The sequence below is a fragment of the Pipra filicauda genome, unplaced genomic scaffold (genome assembly GCF_003945595.2).
Source record: "Pipra filicauda isolate LSUMZ 115617 unplaced genomic scaffold, ASM394559v2 scaffold89_size2521313_pilon, whole genome shotgun sequence".
NCBI classification, from domain to species: Eukaryota; Metazoa; Chordata; class Aves; order Passeriformes; family Pipridae; genus Pipra; species Pipra filicauda.
In genome coordinates this window covers 1,381,919-1,397,333 of record NW_024105086.1, presented here as the reverse complement: position 1 = coordinate 1,397,333, position 15,415 = coordinate 1,381,919, and the positions used below count along the sequence as shown (strand labels likewise).

The 15,415-nt window shown below is 51.7% G+C and overlaps 1 protein-coding gene across 5 annotated transcripts in view; it reads right to left on the bottom strand.

The window, feature by feature from the left end:
• Positions 1–15,415, bottom strand: part of ACSL6 (acyl-CoA synthetase long chain family member 6) — a 50,680-nt gene that overhangs the window by 26,826 nt on the left and 8,439 nt on the right. For 4 of the 5 annotated variants that reach the window (XM_027747715.2, XM_027747713.2, XM_027747716.2 and 1 more), the window contains exon 2: positions 977–1,197. In XM_027747715.2, coding sequence (XP_027603516.1) covers positions 977–1,171 — 195 coding nt within the window. In that variant the 5' untranslated portion in view covers positions 1,172–1,197. Of the gene's footprint in view, positions 1–976; positions 1,198–11,891; positions 11,981–15,415 lie in introns of those variants that run through there. The other variant, XM_027747714.2, reaches the window with a different exon arrangement.

Genomic DNA, 15,415 nt, shown 5'->3' with positions numbered 1-15,415 from the left:
CAGATATTAAATTAAGTGGAGATAAGTTTCAGAAATATTTCTGCTCTTTAAAACAGAGCAGCTTCATTAAACTTTAAAACCTTTGCAAGCATGAAAATTAATAACTCTTCAGCCTCTGAGCATGGATTCAGGTCTACTTTTTTCTTACTATTACCAAGTTTGCAGCAGCAAACTCAGCAATGGGCACACATGAGGAGTGCCAGTTGATCTGGTCTTACCAGCTGTTACCTCTCAGTGGTTTCTCCCATGCAATAGCAGTGCCTCTAATTTTTGGCCATGGACGGTTAAGTAAAGCTAAGACCAAAATGTTACTGAGAATGTAAGAGAATAAATTAATGTGCTGCATTCTAGTTTTCCAGTTTTCAGAAAGAGGTGAATTGGTGAACGAAGGGGTGAGAGGATCCCTGGCACAGTGCATTACATGGCTGATTTCAGGATGGGGTTGGGGAACTACAGAAACAAAAAAAATGCCTTCCTGGCATCCCTTGTGGACACAGACCTGTTGGGGCGAGTCCAGAGCAGGTCACAAAGGTGATTAGAGGGATGGGACACCTTCCTTAAGAGGAAAGGTTGAGAGAGCTGGGGTTGTTCACTCTAGAGAAGAGAAGGCTCTGGGGAGACCTTATTGAAGGGGGCCTATAAAAGAGAGCTGGAGAGGGACTTTTTGCAAGGGCACGTAGTGACAGAACAAGAGGCAATGGCTTCAAACTGAGAGAAAGTATTAGATTAGATATTTGGAAGAAGTTCTTCCCTGTGAGGGTGGGGAGGCCCTGGCACAGGTTGCCCAGAGAAGCTGTGGCTGCCCCTGGATCCCTGGAAGTGTCCAAGGCCAGGTTGGATGGGGCTTGGAGCAACCTGGGCTGGTGGAAGGTGTCCCTGCCCATGGCAGGGGGGTTGGAAGGAGGTCCCAAACCATTGTATGACTTCCAGGCATGCCAACCTCGGGGACAGGCAGTCAGGGTGCCCCCGGGCTCACCTCCACCTCCTCGGACTGCATGCGCAGGTCGCAGGGCGGTTTCACGGCGCGGGGCCGGCTGGCGAACCAGTAGGCCACGACGGCGGCGAAGGCGCCGATGCCAACCAGCGCCGTGGCCGGCAGGTTGCGGAAGAACTGGCTGAGGTCATCGAACTCGGGGAGCCGCAGGCTCCGCAGGATCTCCTGAGCCTGCATCTTCTCCGCCAGAGAAACGGCAAACTCTGCAAGAGCCACAGCGGGGGTCAGGTCAGGGGAGGCTGGGGATGGACACGGGCAGCACGGGGCTCTGTGCAGTTTGGGAAGGGGAGAACATGCTTTGCCAACCTCCAGGATCCAGCTACAACTGTCCCCTCAGGACCACCGGGAGCTCGCTCAGCCTTCCCTGAGCAGGACAGGGGCTGTGTGGTGGTCACAGCCCTGGCAGGGTCACAACACAGCACCAGCACCAGTCACGAGCCCTCAGCTCCCGTGGAGTGGGGCAAAGCCAGGTTACCTCTGTGTGAAGAACACTGCACAGACACCCCCAAAACACCACTGCCTTCCTCTTTGCCAGTTTCACATTCCCAACTTTGAGCTCCTTATGATTTACATCAGGGTAAATTATAGGTGATTCAAGCCATGAAAGTTTCATTTCATTGCCTGAATGTTTTCTGGAAGAAACAAGTGGTGACTGTGAAGTGAGGATAAAGGGGTGCCAGGGTATCAGGCTGTGAGCACACCAGCACAGGGTCCCACTCTGTACCCTGCCATGGGGAAGATGGGTGGCTCCCAGGAAGGACAAACGCCAGGGTATTTCCCAAGGAGAAGAGAAGGGCTGGAGGTTCAGCTCCCCGCAGACTGGGGGGGTGCTGGGCACCCCTGGCCCCTGCACTGCTTGGACAGTGGGGAAAAAAAAAAAAAAGAGGAAACCTGTTCTCCTTCTGTGTGAGGAGGGCTGTGCAGGAGGACACAGGGGATGAGACAAGGGTTACGATAGGGCATGATGACACTCTGCTGTCTGCAGCTCATTCCCTTTAGCTGCCAGCATTGCTTTTCTAGGAGTGCAGGGAAGGCAGGGAGCCCATGTGCTGGGCTCATGGAGCAAGACCTGCTCCTGGAAAAGCCAAGGGCAAGCTGCAGGTCAGGCACTGATCCAGACACCACCACAACAGGTTGCTTTGCTTTTGCCTCTTGCACGTACAGAGAGAGGGGAGAGGGGGAGCCAGGCAGGGGGTCACTGCTCCAGGGTGCAAGGTCAGGGCTGTCCTCAGGGGACTCCTGTTCGGCTGTTGACTACACAAGGAGCATTTTAAATAACTCCTGTTTACAGTGTTGGTCCAGTATCAACTCCCCACTGGAGAGTCTCCGGTATCAGCCAGCCCTGTGAGGGATGAGCCAAGCAGGTGCTGTCCAGGGGGAATCCAAACAGTTAAGGTTTCACACAGCTCTATTTATGACTTTACGGGAGTCAAGGTCTTAAAAAAAAAAGTTTTTCAGCCACAGGAGCCCAGGCAGCCCCTTTCCTCTTGCCCTCTGGCCTTGCTCCAGCTTGTGGAGTTACATGGCTTCACTCCCATGGGGAGGCCAGGACTTCCCACACAATGGCACCACTAACATTAACACAAACCAGCTTTTTTCCTCCTGGGAACAGCTTCTGGGCTGTGCTGTCCTGAAGGTCAGGCTACTCTCTCTCAGCCTTCTCCTGTGTTTGTGCCAAGCGAGTGCTGGGGCTGGCAGAGAGGCCAGGCAGCAAATGGGGGGCACCCCTCACATGAGACTCTGGAGGAGTTTATAAGTTTGCACAAGAAAAAAAAAAAAAACAAACAACCTCACAAACAATTAACCTCACTCATTGTTGGGCTATGAAGTGGTGGGGGCAGCAGAGAGGGGACAGTGACACAGAGCCCATACTCCAGGCCATCTCCATCCCTCGGGCCCGATGCTGCACCCCAGTGCCAGCCCAGCATCCCACAGCCACCTCTGCTCCCCTGAGAGCTCCCCACCCTACAACCCTCTGGAACCACAATCAGCCCTTCAAGAATGGTAGAACCCCTGCAGAGATCACACCCAGCTGAAGTTACTGGGCAATACCCACCCACAAGGTTATTTTCTCCTGAGCTTTGACCACCTTTTCAGAAATCTTCACATCTAATAAAACCCTGACTGTGTGGCTGTAATGATGTCAGGGTGAACTGTAAGGGTGGGGAGGCCCTGGCACAGGTTGCCCAGAGAAGCTGTGACACTGCCCCATCCCTGGAAGTGTCCAAGGGCTTGGAGCAACCTGGGCTAGTGGAAGGTGTCCCTGCCCACGGCAGGGCAGCTGGAACTAGATGAACTTCAAAGTTCCTTCTAACCCAAACCATCCTGGGATACTATGAACTGAGAAGGAGTACTGATTGCTCCCCTCAGTAGTTCTCCACACCAGACTATGAAAGCAGCCTGCCAAACACACTTTTACTACAAAGAGTGGGAGAGCTCAGCAAGGGAACTATTCATTCACAGATGAATTGGCTATTTGTGCAAAAGCATTTCAGCAAGTCCCACTTAAGACTGCCTGCTCCCAGAAACAGCCTGTCCCACCAAAGGCAGCCACCCAGTTTGCCACGGTTGCTAGTTACACTGAAATCCTGGGAATTACTCCCTCAACATCAGCCTGTGAGTGCTGTTTTGTATCCGTCCATGCAGCCAAGCTGAAAGCAGAGAGCTGGTAAGGTGCCTGTGGGAACAGCACTGCCATGAGGGGATGCTTGGCCACAGCCACGTGCTGCTGCCCTGCTGGGCTGCAGGGATTGCCTGGGGGGAAGCAGGGCCGGGCCTTTACATCTGTCCAGGTATGGGGTGTCCACAAACATCTTGGAGCTCATAGCATCATCCAAAGGATCCTGAGAGTCAGGGCTGCAGCCCCTGCTCACACTGGATTTTTGCACTACAGAGCTCACCCACCTTGCCTTTTGCAACAGTTAATCCTGATTTTTGCATTCCAAAGCGATTCAGGATGAGCCCGTACTTGATCTGCACAGAGCAGCCAACCTGCCATGGGATGGTGGCCAGCAAAGGGGCCCAGGTGTGTTGGGAGCACTGGATCTGCAGGAGGAGGGCTCAGGGCTGCCTGTCACAGCCTCCTCCTCCGAGTCAAGACAAGCAGGGGAGCCCCTCACGCTCACATGCTCTGGGAACACATCTCTCATGTGAGGAAAAGAAGTAATTGTAATTTAAACCATCAGCAAGGCAGTGTCATACCCCAGAGCGCTGCTGCCCTCACCTCGGGCTTGGGATCAGCAGCAGGACGGTCTCCACACCCCTTCTCCTCATTTCTGCCACCTTTGGCCCATTTCTGTTCCCTGCAGTGGATCCACCACCCTGCTGTGGTGCGTGTTCCCCACAAGCAAGTGGCCCTGGGTGCAAGGGAGTGGAGCAGAGCATCCATGCACGTGGCACATGAAAACACGGACATTTCTGTTTATCCCAAATGGGACTTCACATTACCACCGGATTTCTAAAGTATTCCCATGGCAAAGAAAAGAGAAACGAATATGCAAGGAGGGACAGAAGAAAGTGGTTTGGAGGAAGGAAGCAGTGCTGGGGAGCTGCCAGGAGAGAACAGCCATGGGTGAGAGCTGGGGATTTGGAACTTCCCAGCCTGGGTCTGGGGTGAGCAGAGCTCCTGCAGTGGCACTGGGCTCTGAATCACCCACCAGCCTGTGTTCACAGCAATCACCCCCGGAGCAGGGCTTATTTATTTATTTTGGTAACAAATGGCTCTATTGTGCAATTCGGTTTTCATCTTTTCCTGCTGGAAGTGATTCTGTAACTCCAGTCAATGGAGTTTTAGTGACATAAGCCAGTGTGGGAACAGCCTCAGACTGCTGGTGTATGCATAATGCAATTAAAATTTTACTAGTCCTGTGCAGCCATGCAATCACATCCTTCCTACCATTCCATCAGTGCCTGCTTGGGAAGAACAACTCCTTTTGGGACACCCATATCCTCCTGCCCCCCCTTCATTCACAGCAGGGTGGGGAAGAGGAGGGTGATTCATTTTGTCTTGGAAAGTGGGCAAAGTGTCCCATTACCATCCCTGTATTCAAGCCCCCAAAAAGGCTATTTACATTAGACTTTATAGCACTAAAACCGAACCCAAATAAGCAGCTTTTCAGCATGTCTGAGAGAATTAACCATTTGCAGTGGGGAACTGCAAAGGGCAGCCAGTGACACGTGCTGGCTCAGAGCCCGCAGACCCTTCTCTCAGAGCAAGCTGGAATATCCCGGCAGTGCCCTGGATCTGTGTCCTTGGCTACAGCACTGGCTGCTCACTCATTCCACTGAGGAAACAGAATTTACAGGAGCTGAAACATCTCAATCCAGAGAGGCAGATTTAGAGAGATCTCACTCCAGTGAAACAGTACGAGTTTTTCAAACTCTTTTCTCACACTCAGCTCTGCAGACCCCAGACCCTGAGATTTATAGTTGTTTTCCCGAAATGGGGTTGGTGACAGAAGATTTGCAGAAGGAAGCACCCAGCAAAATGTGGATCATTCTCCCTCACCACCCCCTGAAGAAGAAAACTGTGCTCAGTGCCCTGTACAGAGGGTTTAGGGGGTTTTGAGATAGATTCAAATCATGACTATGTCTCTATAAGAGAGTCTGCATTTACAGAGGGGAAAGGGAGCATCAGCATTCCCAGGGACACATGAACCTGCTAGTCAGACTGCATCACTGGAAACCATTTGTTAATTTAAATGAAAGCTGCTGCAATAATTAACATCTTTATGAAAACATATGCACAGAGGCTGCCACAACTGTGCAGGCAGAGGCATTTTGGGGATGTTGTGTATTGCTTGCAGAGTACAATCATTATTTTTCCTTTTTCCCAAGCTCCATGCAGGCACACAGGGGGACATCAACCCTGGAAGGAACCACTGCCATTAAATGCAGCTCAGGTACCTCTGACCTTCTCCAACCTGGCCAGGGAGCTCTTGGGACACCACAGGCTGTGAATTCCTAATCACTGCTGTAATTAAACCCAGAGAGGTGATGCCAAGTCAGCCTCTGCTCTGCAGCTCCACAAGTCTGGCCTGTGTGGGCACAGAGGATGAGAAGCTGGATGAGCCTTCAGTTCCCATCCTGAGGCCAGTCTGGGCCGGGGTTGGGTCCAGGTGAGGGGGGGAACACCAGCCACACCACAGCAAGCTGGGCTCACACTTCCATAGATTTTATGGGAACAAGTGATCTAATGAGATCTCCAACTACAGAGGGGGTTGTGCTTCAGCCACAAACACAATACCCAGACCTCACTGACTGTGGTTCCACTACAACTCAATGAGTTATAATTGGGAAGGGACAGGGGGAAAGAAGAGAAAAAACCCAAGAAAGAACCAGTTTAGGGATAAAATTGCTTTTTTTGGATTATTATGCCAGTGCTCAGGCAACATAAGAGGGTGTGAGAGGTGAAACAAAGGAGGAAAGGCACACAGAGCCTGTGAGGCTGTGGCACTTCTCCAGGGAGTGGACACTAGAAAAGCACCCAGTGAGCAAGAAAGGCAATAAAGGGAGCTTATAATTTTATATTTTATTTTTACAAATGAAGAACGTTCCTCTCCCTTTCCTTTGAGAATCAGACCCTTCCAATCTGTGAAACTGGCCTCCTGCCAACAAGACTATTAAAGAACAGGGTTTCAATGGTACATAAGCCTCTTTAGCTCAAATTGCTTTCGTGCCGGGGGTCAGTGCCCCCCGAACTGGGTGTCTGGGGCACTGGGAGCAGAAGGGGGGCTGCAGTGATGCCAACAGGGACCATCCCTGTGCCCCTGCCTCCCCACCCACCCCTTCCCAGGGCTGTCCCTCGCTGCTCAGCAGGGCAGTTATCTGCAATGGAAAAAGGCTTTGCATCCGGGTCAAGCCTCGGATCTGCTGCAGAGGAATAAGGCAAATAAACTTCATGGCAGGGAGGCCAGCCCTGCTTTCCTGTGACCTCTGGTGACTGCAGGAGTGAGGAGAGGACAGGATGGATGAAAGGGACCAGTTCAGCACCAGCATGTGGCTGGGGCTGGGGTATTAACTTGGCCCACCAATGTAAACTGGATTATTTTTTTAGGAGAGGCAGGCAGTTTCACTCAGTAGAGAAAACCTGTCTTAAAGGCTGCTAAAGTGTTTGGTACTGTTATATGTGATATATGTATGATATATACACATGTACAATTACATATATGCATGCATGGCTGTAAATGCTTGTGTGTGCATGTGCATTTATTGCAGAGGCATCTCACTCCTCAAAAAACTCTTTCTCATCAAGTAACTGCTGCAAGAACAGCCTGGGCTCGGTGTGGCCATGGCACCACATTCCACTGTGGCTCCCGGGGACAAAACTGGTGGCAGATCACAGCACTGGGCTCACAGGCTTTGCTGACCCTCCAGCCTCCCGACCATCCCAACGCCAAAGGCAGGGCTCAGACAAAGGATGGAAATCTCCAAGCAACCCGGAGGAGCAGCTCTGGCCTCTGCTCCCCCCTGCTCTGCCGAGAAATGCATTTGCAAAACACAAGATCTTTGCAAGCATCCGCTAAAAAGGGAAAAACGCTAACAAGGAGCTCAATGTCCTGAGAGAGCCCAGTAATCACACGTAAACAGAGGTATTTAAAGTATCTAAAATATCTACAGCATACCAGTCCCTTGCCAAGAGAAATTATTCAATAAATAATTCAGTGCTGTGCAGAAATCTTACTTTAGACACTTGTGATGTTTCAGAGAGCAAAACCTAGCCCCCCATGCTCAGAGCCACACAGGCACCACATCACCAGCTCATCCTTATCCCTCTGCATCGGGTCCCTATTCATCCACTGATACCAAATCCTCCTGGAAAACTTCACTCTCCACCCCACTCCTCCTCACCCACTCAGCACAGCTCACAGATGTGGATCGACCCAAAAACATCCTTCACATCCCTGAGAAGAGCAGTGCAGTGCTCAGAAGTCACCATGTCTTATGGGTATGGGAAAGCCAAGACTGGGATCCTGGTCCAAATCTGCCACTCCTCTGGATAACAAAGCATTAGGAAGCCCGTGCAAATATTTTAAGTGTCCTACCAAAAGGGAAAAGCTTTGTGCTCACCCCAAGTGGGTTCAGGCCATTCCTCCAAGCTGGAGGAATAACCCAGCCAGAAGGAAAAGTAAAACTCCAAAGCTGTGGGGTTTTCTGGCTCTTTGTTCTCTTGCCTGCAGCTCTATGGAGCCAGCTGACACAACTGTGCCAAGACCAGCACAGGGGCTGCAAGGTTCCATCTGGGGAAACCACAACCTGATCCCTCCCTGCCTGCTTCCTTGGCCCTCAGGCAGCACAGCCCACAGGAACACCCCAAGGAGGTGACTGCAGCAGGAGAGAATTTGCCCCTCAGCCTCAAGGTGAGTTCACAGGTGGCAATGAACCCTGCACATGTTCCTGGGGCTCAGGCTGGAGCACCCTGTGCTGCTGGCATCCTCACAAGGGCGGGATCCTGACCCTGCACTGCCTTTGCCAGGCCTGGGACTCACTTCTGGACACTGCTCACAGAGCACCAGCAAAGCTCCCCCCTTCCCAGTGATCAGTTGTAAACCTCAGCTCTTGCAAAGAAGGAGGTTTGTTGGGTTGGGTTTGGGGATTTTTTATTTTTATATTTTTATAGTGACATTGATGGTTGATTGCCCCATATACCATATGCTTCTTGAATACTCCGTGTCATGCAGCAAACAAATAGCTTAAAAAATAGCATAAAAATAGTTATCTGGGGCAGAGTACAAAGAGAAGCAGTGAATGGAGAGGGAGAAGGGAGCTGCACCCCTGACAGCCAGCTTGGCAGAGCGGAGATGCGAAGGTGCTCCACAAAGAGCTTGATGGCTTGCTGTCAGGAAAAGTTTTCATGCTTTCCTTTAAATACTGGTTGGATTTAAAGAAGCCTTAGCACTGCCTGTAGAGGCCCTGGTCCAGCTAAGAACCCCAGTCACCTGAAGGTTCTGCAGCAGCAGCATCAGTGCTGGGCAGTGCAGAGGCGCAGGGACCACCAGGGGACATCCCTTCCATGTGCCCAGGTGGGATGCACTCTCCTCTCCAGCTCATTGCAGGGCTCATTTTCAGTCTCTTCATCTGAACATGCCACAGCCAGACCACTTCAGTGTGCAAAGCCCCTAGCCCAGGGCTGGGTGGAGGAAAGGAGATTTGGGGTGAAATGTTCCACGCTTGCAGGAATGAGGCGGGTACACGAGCACACACTGCCCTGACTGCTGAGGGCTGGCTCTGCTGGCCCCATGGCAGGTAGGCTAGACAAGGGCAGACACACAGGCAGGTCCCTGCACTGCCAGCTCCCAGCTCTCCCTGACCATTCACACCGTGCCCTTGGCTGCATCTGCAGGTCACTGTGGGCCACATTGGTCCCAGTGACAGTGGGAGGGTTGAAGGGACAACCTCGGCCCTGGCTGCTCTCCCACTGGGTGCACATACTGCACAGGTCTGATTCCTGCTGGCTGCTTGCACAGTGGGATGGGGTGACCCCAACCCACACCACTGCTGGGCAGGGCCGTGGAGATCCCCCCCTGCCTTATGCTCACCCTGGGGCATGTGGTATTGGCTCAAAACTAACTGTCCTGCCAAAGTACCAGGAAAAAATGGTTACTTTCCAAGCAAATCCCCACCTGGCATGACCAGATGGCATCTTGGTGCCACACCCTCCCTGCATGACTCCCTGACCCACCACTCACCCACCTCCCCCCCTGCCTGGAGCACTCACAGGCTGTGATGGCCCCCCTGCATCCCAGGCCATGTCTGGATGGCAGAGCAAGTCCTGCCACTGCAAGGAGCCCTCCTGACCACCTGCCTCCTCCATCAGTCCCACACCCACCCTGCCTTTCCCAGGCACCAGCACAAACATCTGTGCACCAGCCCAGGAGTACTGGTCCAGCTGCAAACCTTTTTGGGTTCGTTGCTGCCGTTTCTTTTGGCAGCAGCACCAGAATAAAGTGGTTTCTGAATAATAGTCTGAGCATCCTGCCCAGCCAGTGCACTCAGGAAAGCATGGCAGCCCTGGGAATGCTTCATCCAACGTGACACAGAGACCTAGACAAGCTCGTAACAGAAAACCTTCCAGAACACTTCAGACACAGTGGCGTGCTCAGAGCTGGTGCTGCAGAGGACAGGGAAGCACAGGAATGTTTTGTACACCGCTTCCCAGCCACGTGTTAGCCCTCATTGTTTCTCTGACAGCTCAGACTGGATCAAAACTCTTACGTGGTCAAACTTCAATTCCATGCTGCCTTCTGCAATATCAACAGTTATGTGGCAAGTGTTCCCAGCAGGGCTGAGCGGGCCAGACTGCAGCTGGCATTGCCTCCAGCCAGGAAGATCCTGGGAATCAGGCCTGTTGCTGTCTGCAGGATGCTGCCCATGCACTATCACACCACAGATTCTCATCTGCCGCTGCAGAAGAGGTAGACAGAGGCCTCCCAGCTTGCGCCATATCATAGCTAAGCACTGCCTTTATTATTATAAGGAGCAATTCTCTTTAAGCCAATCTTACAGCTCGAAGAGCTCCAATACTAACTGACCTGCCACTGCAGCAAAAGCAGAACCATATGAACAACAGTGTTACAACTGTCACACTGGAAACTGAGACTAGAAAATGACACTGGAAATGGGAGCTTACAAAGAAAGAACAGTAGTGTCATTAACTATAATAAATACAATTGTATCCCTCACTTACAGTAAACTGGCCATAATTAGACCAGGTTAATTACAAATCAAGTGCCCTGCAAGTTCATAGAATCACAAGAGTAGTTTGGGTTGGAAGGGACCTTAAAGATCATTCAGTTCCACCTTCCCCATGCCACAGGCAGGGATGCCCCCCATTAGATCAGATTGCTCAGGGCTCCATCCAACCTGGCCCTGTAGTTGTAGTGCTTTTCTAAAGGACCCTGTCTGTGCAGAGGGGAAGGAGTGAGGAGACCCCAAAGGTTAAGTACACCTGGACAGAGCAGAGTTTTATCCAGACCCTGTGTACATGGAACATGACTGCCTGAATCTGGTCTGGGTTTTATCCCAAAACAAACCAGCAGCTGAAGGCGCCTTTGAAAGTTGTTCAAGGGTTATTTGGCAACCTGGTAGTGCAATAAGGGACAAGGAAATTAAGAGGCAGGTCGTGTGCCAAAAAACCCGAAGGAAAGCAACTCCCCCCTCTCCCTGCAGGTGGGGGGACAGCAGTGGGATGGCAGGTGGGGCAGGATGAGCGTGATGCAGCAGCCCTGCCCGCTGCACAGACCTGCCGGCTCCCGCCGTGCCCTCTGCCTGCCTGGGCCCTGCGCCAGCAGCCTCCGGTCATCACCGAAACACACTGCCTGCGAACAGCCAGAGCCTCGCAAAACAACCTCTTCTGCGCACGAGAGCATCACCGCGCTTTTAAAGGCGTGGGCTGCGACCCCACAGCCGGAGCCCCGCAGCCCACGCGGGACCTGCGGGACCGCTGCCCCAGCGCGGGGAGCTCCAGGCAGAGCCGGGCGGGAGCTTTTCCCCCTCCGGGGCTGTCGCGGTAACACCCCAAACAGCAGCGAACCGCCAAAGCCACCAGCCAGTGCCCCCCGTCCCGCGGCTCTCCCGCATCCCCCCCCGAGCAGCGGCCGCGGGGGTCCCTCTGCACCGCGGCTCTCCCGCAGCCCCGGGGGTCCCTCTGCACCGCGGCTCTCCCGCAGCCCCGGGGGTCCCTCTGCACCGCGGCTCTCCCGCAGCCCCGGGGGTCCCTCTGCACCGCGGCTCTCCCGCAGCCCCGCTTTTCGCGATCTCGCCTCGCTCGGCATCCCGGGGCCGGGCTGCGGGGGTTGCCGCGGCCCCCCGGGCTGGCACAGCCCCCGCGTCCCGGCCGGATCCCGGCGGGCTCCTCTCACGCCTTTCCCCAGAGCGATGCCCCCCCTGCGGGACTCACCCTCCGCCGTCCCGGTGCCGGTCAGCTCATGGCCGGGGCTCTGCCCTCCCGCTCCCCGCGCAGAACTGCTGACTCCAGCCCGGCCCGCCCCCTCCCATCTGCAAACGGCTGAAAGAAGTTAAGCTTGGCTAATATCGGCTTAGGCTGAATTAGCGCAGCAGCAGCGGCGGTGCCCGCTGTAACCCTTGAGGCACTGGAGGCTCCACATCCCGCCTTCCAGAGAGGGAAAACCCACCCCCTCAGCTCCTGAATACTGCAGTATTTTCACACGTCTCTGTCACACTGGATGCTTTACAGGCTCCAAGCAAGGCTTTAGGGTGTAAAACTGCAAAGCCTTCCTGCAAAATGCTCGATTTAAAATTAAAAACAGCCTTTTTTTTTTTCCCCCCTCTGGGGAAAAGTCGTCATAGAAGAAAGTTTCTGACACGAGAAAGTTTGCATTGCCAGTCCTGGTCTGCTGGATTAAAAACTTTATAGGTTGAGTATGGGCAGACAGTGACAGGACAAGGGGGAATGGCTTCTCCCTGACAGAGGGCAGGCTTTAGATTAGATGACAGGAAGAAATCCTTCCCTGTGAGGGTGGGGAGGCCCTGGCACAGGGTGCCCAGAGAAGCTGTGGCTGCCCCATCCCTGGAAGTGTCCAAGGCCAGGTTGGACGGGGCTTGGAGCAACATGGGCTAGTGGAAGGTGTCCCTGTCCATGGCAGGGGAGTGGAACAAGATGGTCTTTAAAGTCCCTTCCAACACAAAACATTCTCTGATAATTGAGTGGAATAAATATAAGTCATCTGAAGCAATAAAATAGCAAGTTAATAACTTTGCCAAATCATCGTTACATTGTTACCTATATTAAAAGAAAAAAAAAAACCAAACCCCAAAACATTCAAACCCAAACCAGGTTTTGTTAATTCACAGTGATAATAGCAAACCAAAACTTAGCAATTCATTTGTTGGTAAATTATTAATATTTACATTTGAGAGGTGTGGCTGAGCTGTTTCTCCTAACTAAAAGAGCATTCCTTTCAACTGAAAGCCAACAGTGTCTGGTAGCTTCCAACTGCCCCTTTCTGAGCAGAGATAACACAGGGTGTGCCACCCTGGGCCCCCTGGGAGTCCTCGATCCATATCACTGTGTTATTTACTGTTCATTATTTACTGTTGATCCCTTCTTAGCACTCTGGCCTTAGGAAGGCACTTGAGGAGTCCATCCCTTCCTCCAGGAGTTGGATATCTGCTTTTATTAACGCTGAAATTATTGTATTCCTCAACTATTTCTTTTTTTCCTGAAACTGTATATAGGCTGCATCTCCACAATTACTGAGCAGTAAAGTAGGGAGCAGAGGGGGAGAGGCTCTCTGAACACTCACTGTTACCAAGTTAATAAAGTTTCTGTCTGACCTGTCCTAACTTGTGCTTGTGATATTGGAGTGCATAATGGAGAATTCTCAAAGAACAGTTAACATTCGTGAATGAAGAGAATATTTAATGAGATTTCAGGCAAGCTTGTCAAATATCACTTCTTTGGCTCACACGGGGAGTGTTCTGCAATCAGGCTTAATTCATCAAGTTGCCCGGGTAGGGCAGGGAGTACTGAATGGTCTGCAGGTGCAAATCAGCAGCACAGTGCTGCTAAACGGGGCCTCAGCAATATTCACCAGCTCAGATTCCTGCCCCTTTCTTCCTTATGAGCCACAGCTTGAGAGAAACTTTGTAGTCAGGAAATGTTTCAGGTGTGTGAGCAGCCCTGGGCTGGCTGGGCCCTTCAGTGCCTGTATCCCACAGACACAACACATCTTGAGGGAATGCCCCAAAGGGGATGTGGGAATACTGATTTTAAATAAATACTGGATTAAAAGCAAGTTACTGTGCTACTGAGCTCTTCTTTCAAGTTCCTGCTGTGAAGGGATGGTCTTGCCTACCTCCATTAATCTCACAGTGGGCAATAATACCCTCAGTATAGGTGGAGGGATTCAGTAAAACATGTGTTTCAGGACAGCCTCTGACCCTTTTACGTCCTCCATAAACACCCTGAGCAGTAATTCCCCTTCTCTTGTTCTGCTTTCCTTGCACATACACACAGCATATGGACTCACTCTCTGGAACAACCCTGAGAGAGTGATGAGAGAGAACAAAGCAAGGAAGCTGGATGCAGGCAGCCTACCTTGAGGGAAAAAAGATGTAAGCAGACTCTAAGTAATACACGGAATAAAAGCTTCAGCTTTTTCTGCCCCAGCATTTTCTGCCAGGGGATTGCAGAGCAGAGGGGTCAGGACGGTGCTTGGTGGGAAGACAACCTCTTTTTTGGATTCACAGCTGAGGGAAGGATGCAGGTCTCCACAGACAGGGATTTGCTCTGAGATCCTTTGGCATGGGAGTGCAGAGGGCAGTTCAAGCCTGTTTTCAGTTCCTCCTGCAGGTGTAGGAGCTGTGCCCTGTGGATCAAGAGCACCCAGGACCTGACCAAGGCAAGAGGGGCCACAAAGCCCTTTAAGCTTCAAACCAGGACTTAGGTGACTTCTGCTTCTGTAGAAATCTGCCCCAAGCTTCTGCTCCTCTTAGAACATTAAGTAGCAGGGATGCTTATACAAGTACAAGAAATTAGACTTCACCTTTTGTGCTCAGTCTAAAGCCCAGTGAGACTCAACTACCGGTAAAATCAATGGAAAGATTTCAAAGGACTTTTATGGGATTTGGCTGAGATCTCACTTGTCCAGGGGAAAAAAAAAAAAGGTGTGTCAGTGAATCACAGTGCTTTTAATGCTCCCAGCCAAATACAAAATGAAAGAAGACTCTGTGGAAGAGTTACACATGGCCTTCAGAATTCTGAGGATAACTCAATAAAAACTGCTGCTTTCTTTGTCTTTCAGGAGATTCCCATAAACCAGGGCAATAGCTTTGGATGCAGAACAGAAAGCCAACAGTACCTCTACATTCCTTAAGACCCGTCATGGAAAATCCTGCCTCAAGTAGAAATAAAAACAGCCACTAATTCAAATAACGTAAATTGTGTAAGATGGGGGAATTTTACTGCCTTGTGTTTCTTTTCAGTAGCCTCTTTTTCCTTTCTAAGTCTTTTGGTCAGATATTACGCTTTTATGATTGCACAGCCTATATTTTGACCACTTCCAAAGAGCAGCAGGAAGGAAGCATAGGGCACAAATAGAGGATTAATTCAATAATTAGGAACATTAATAAGAGGCTACCAGGCGAGTGTTTCTGCCTTGTCTCCCTCTAGCCCTCAATTTCCTTACACTGCAGGGATGCCAATGGATGGCAAAGGAACAAAAATAAACCCACGACGATGAATTTACTGCTTATTCATCTCTTCCCAGCTGTCATCCTCAAAACACTTTACAGGCACCCAGAAGCACAGTCTCCATGGTGCAGCTGAGCGTGGTGGGTGCAGAGAGGTGCAGGGCACATGTCCTGGCACATGGGGACCAAAGGGGCCCCTTCTGCACCCTGACACATCAGCAGGGCTGCACCCACCAGCCAGAGACCCCAACTTCATCCCACACCCAGCTC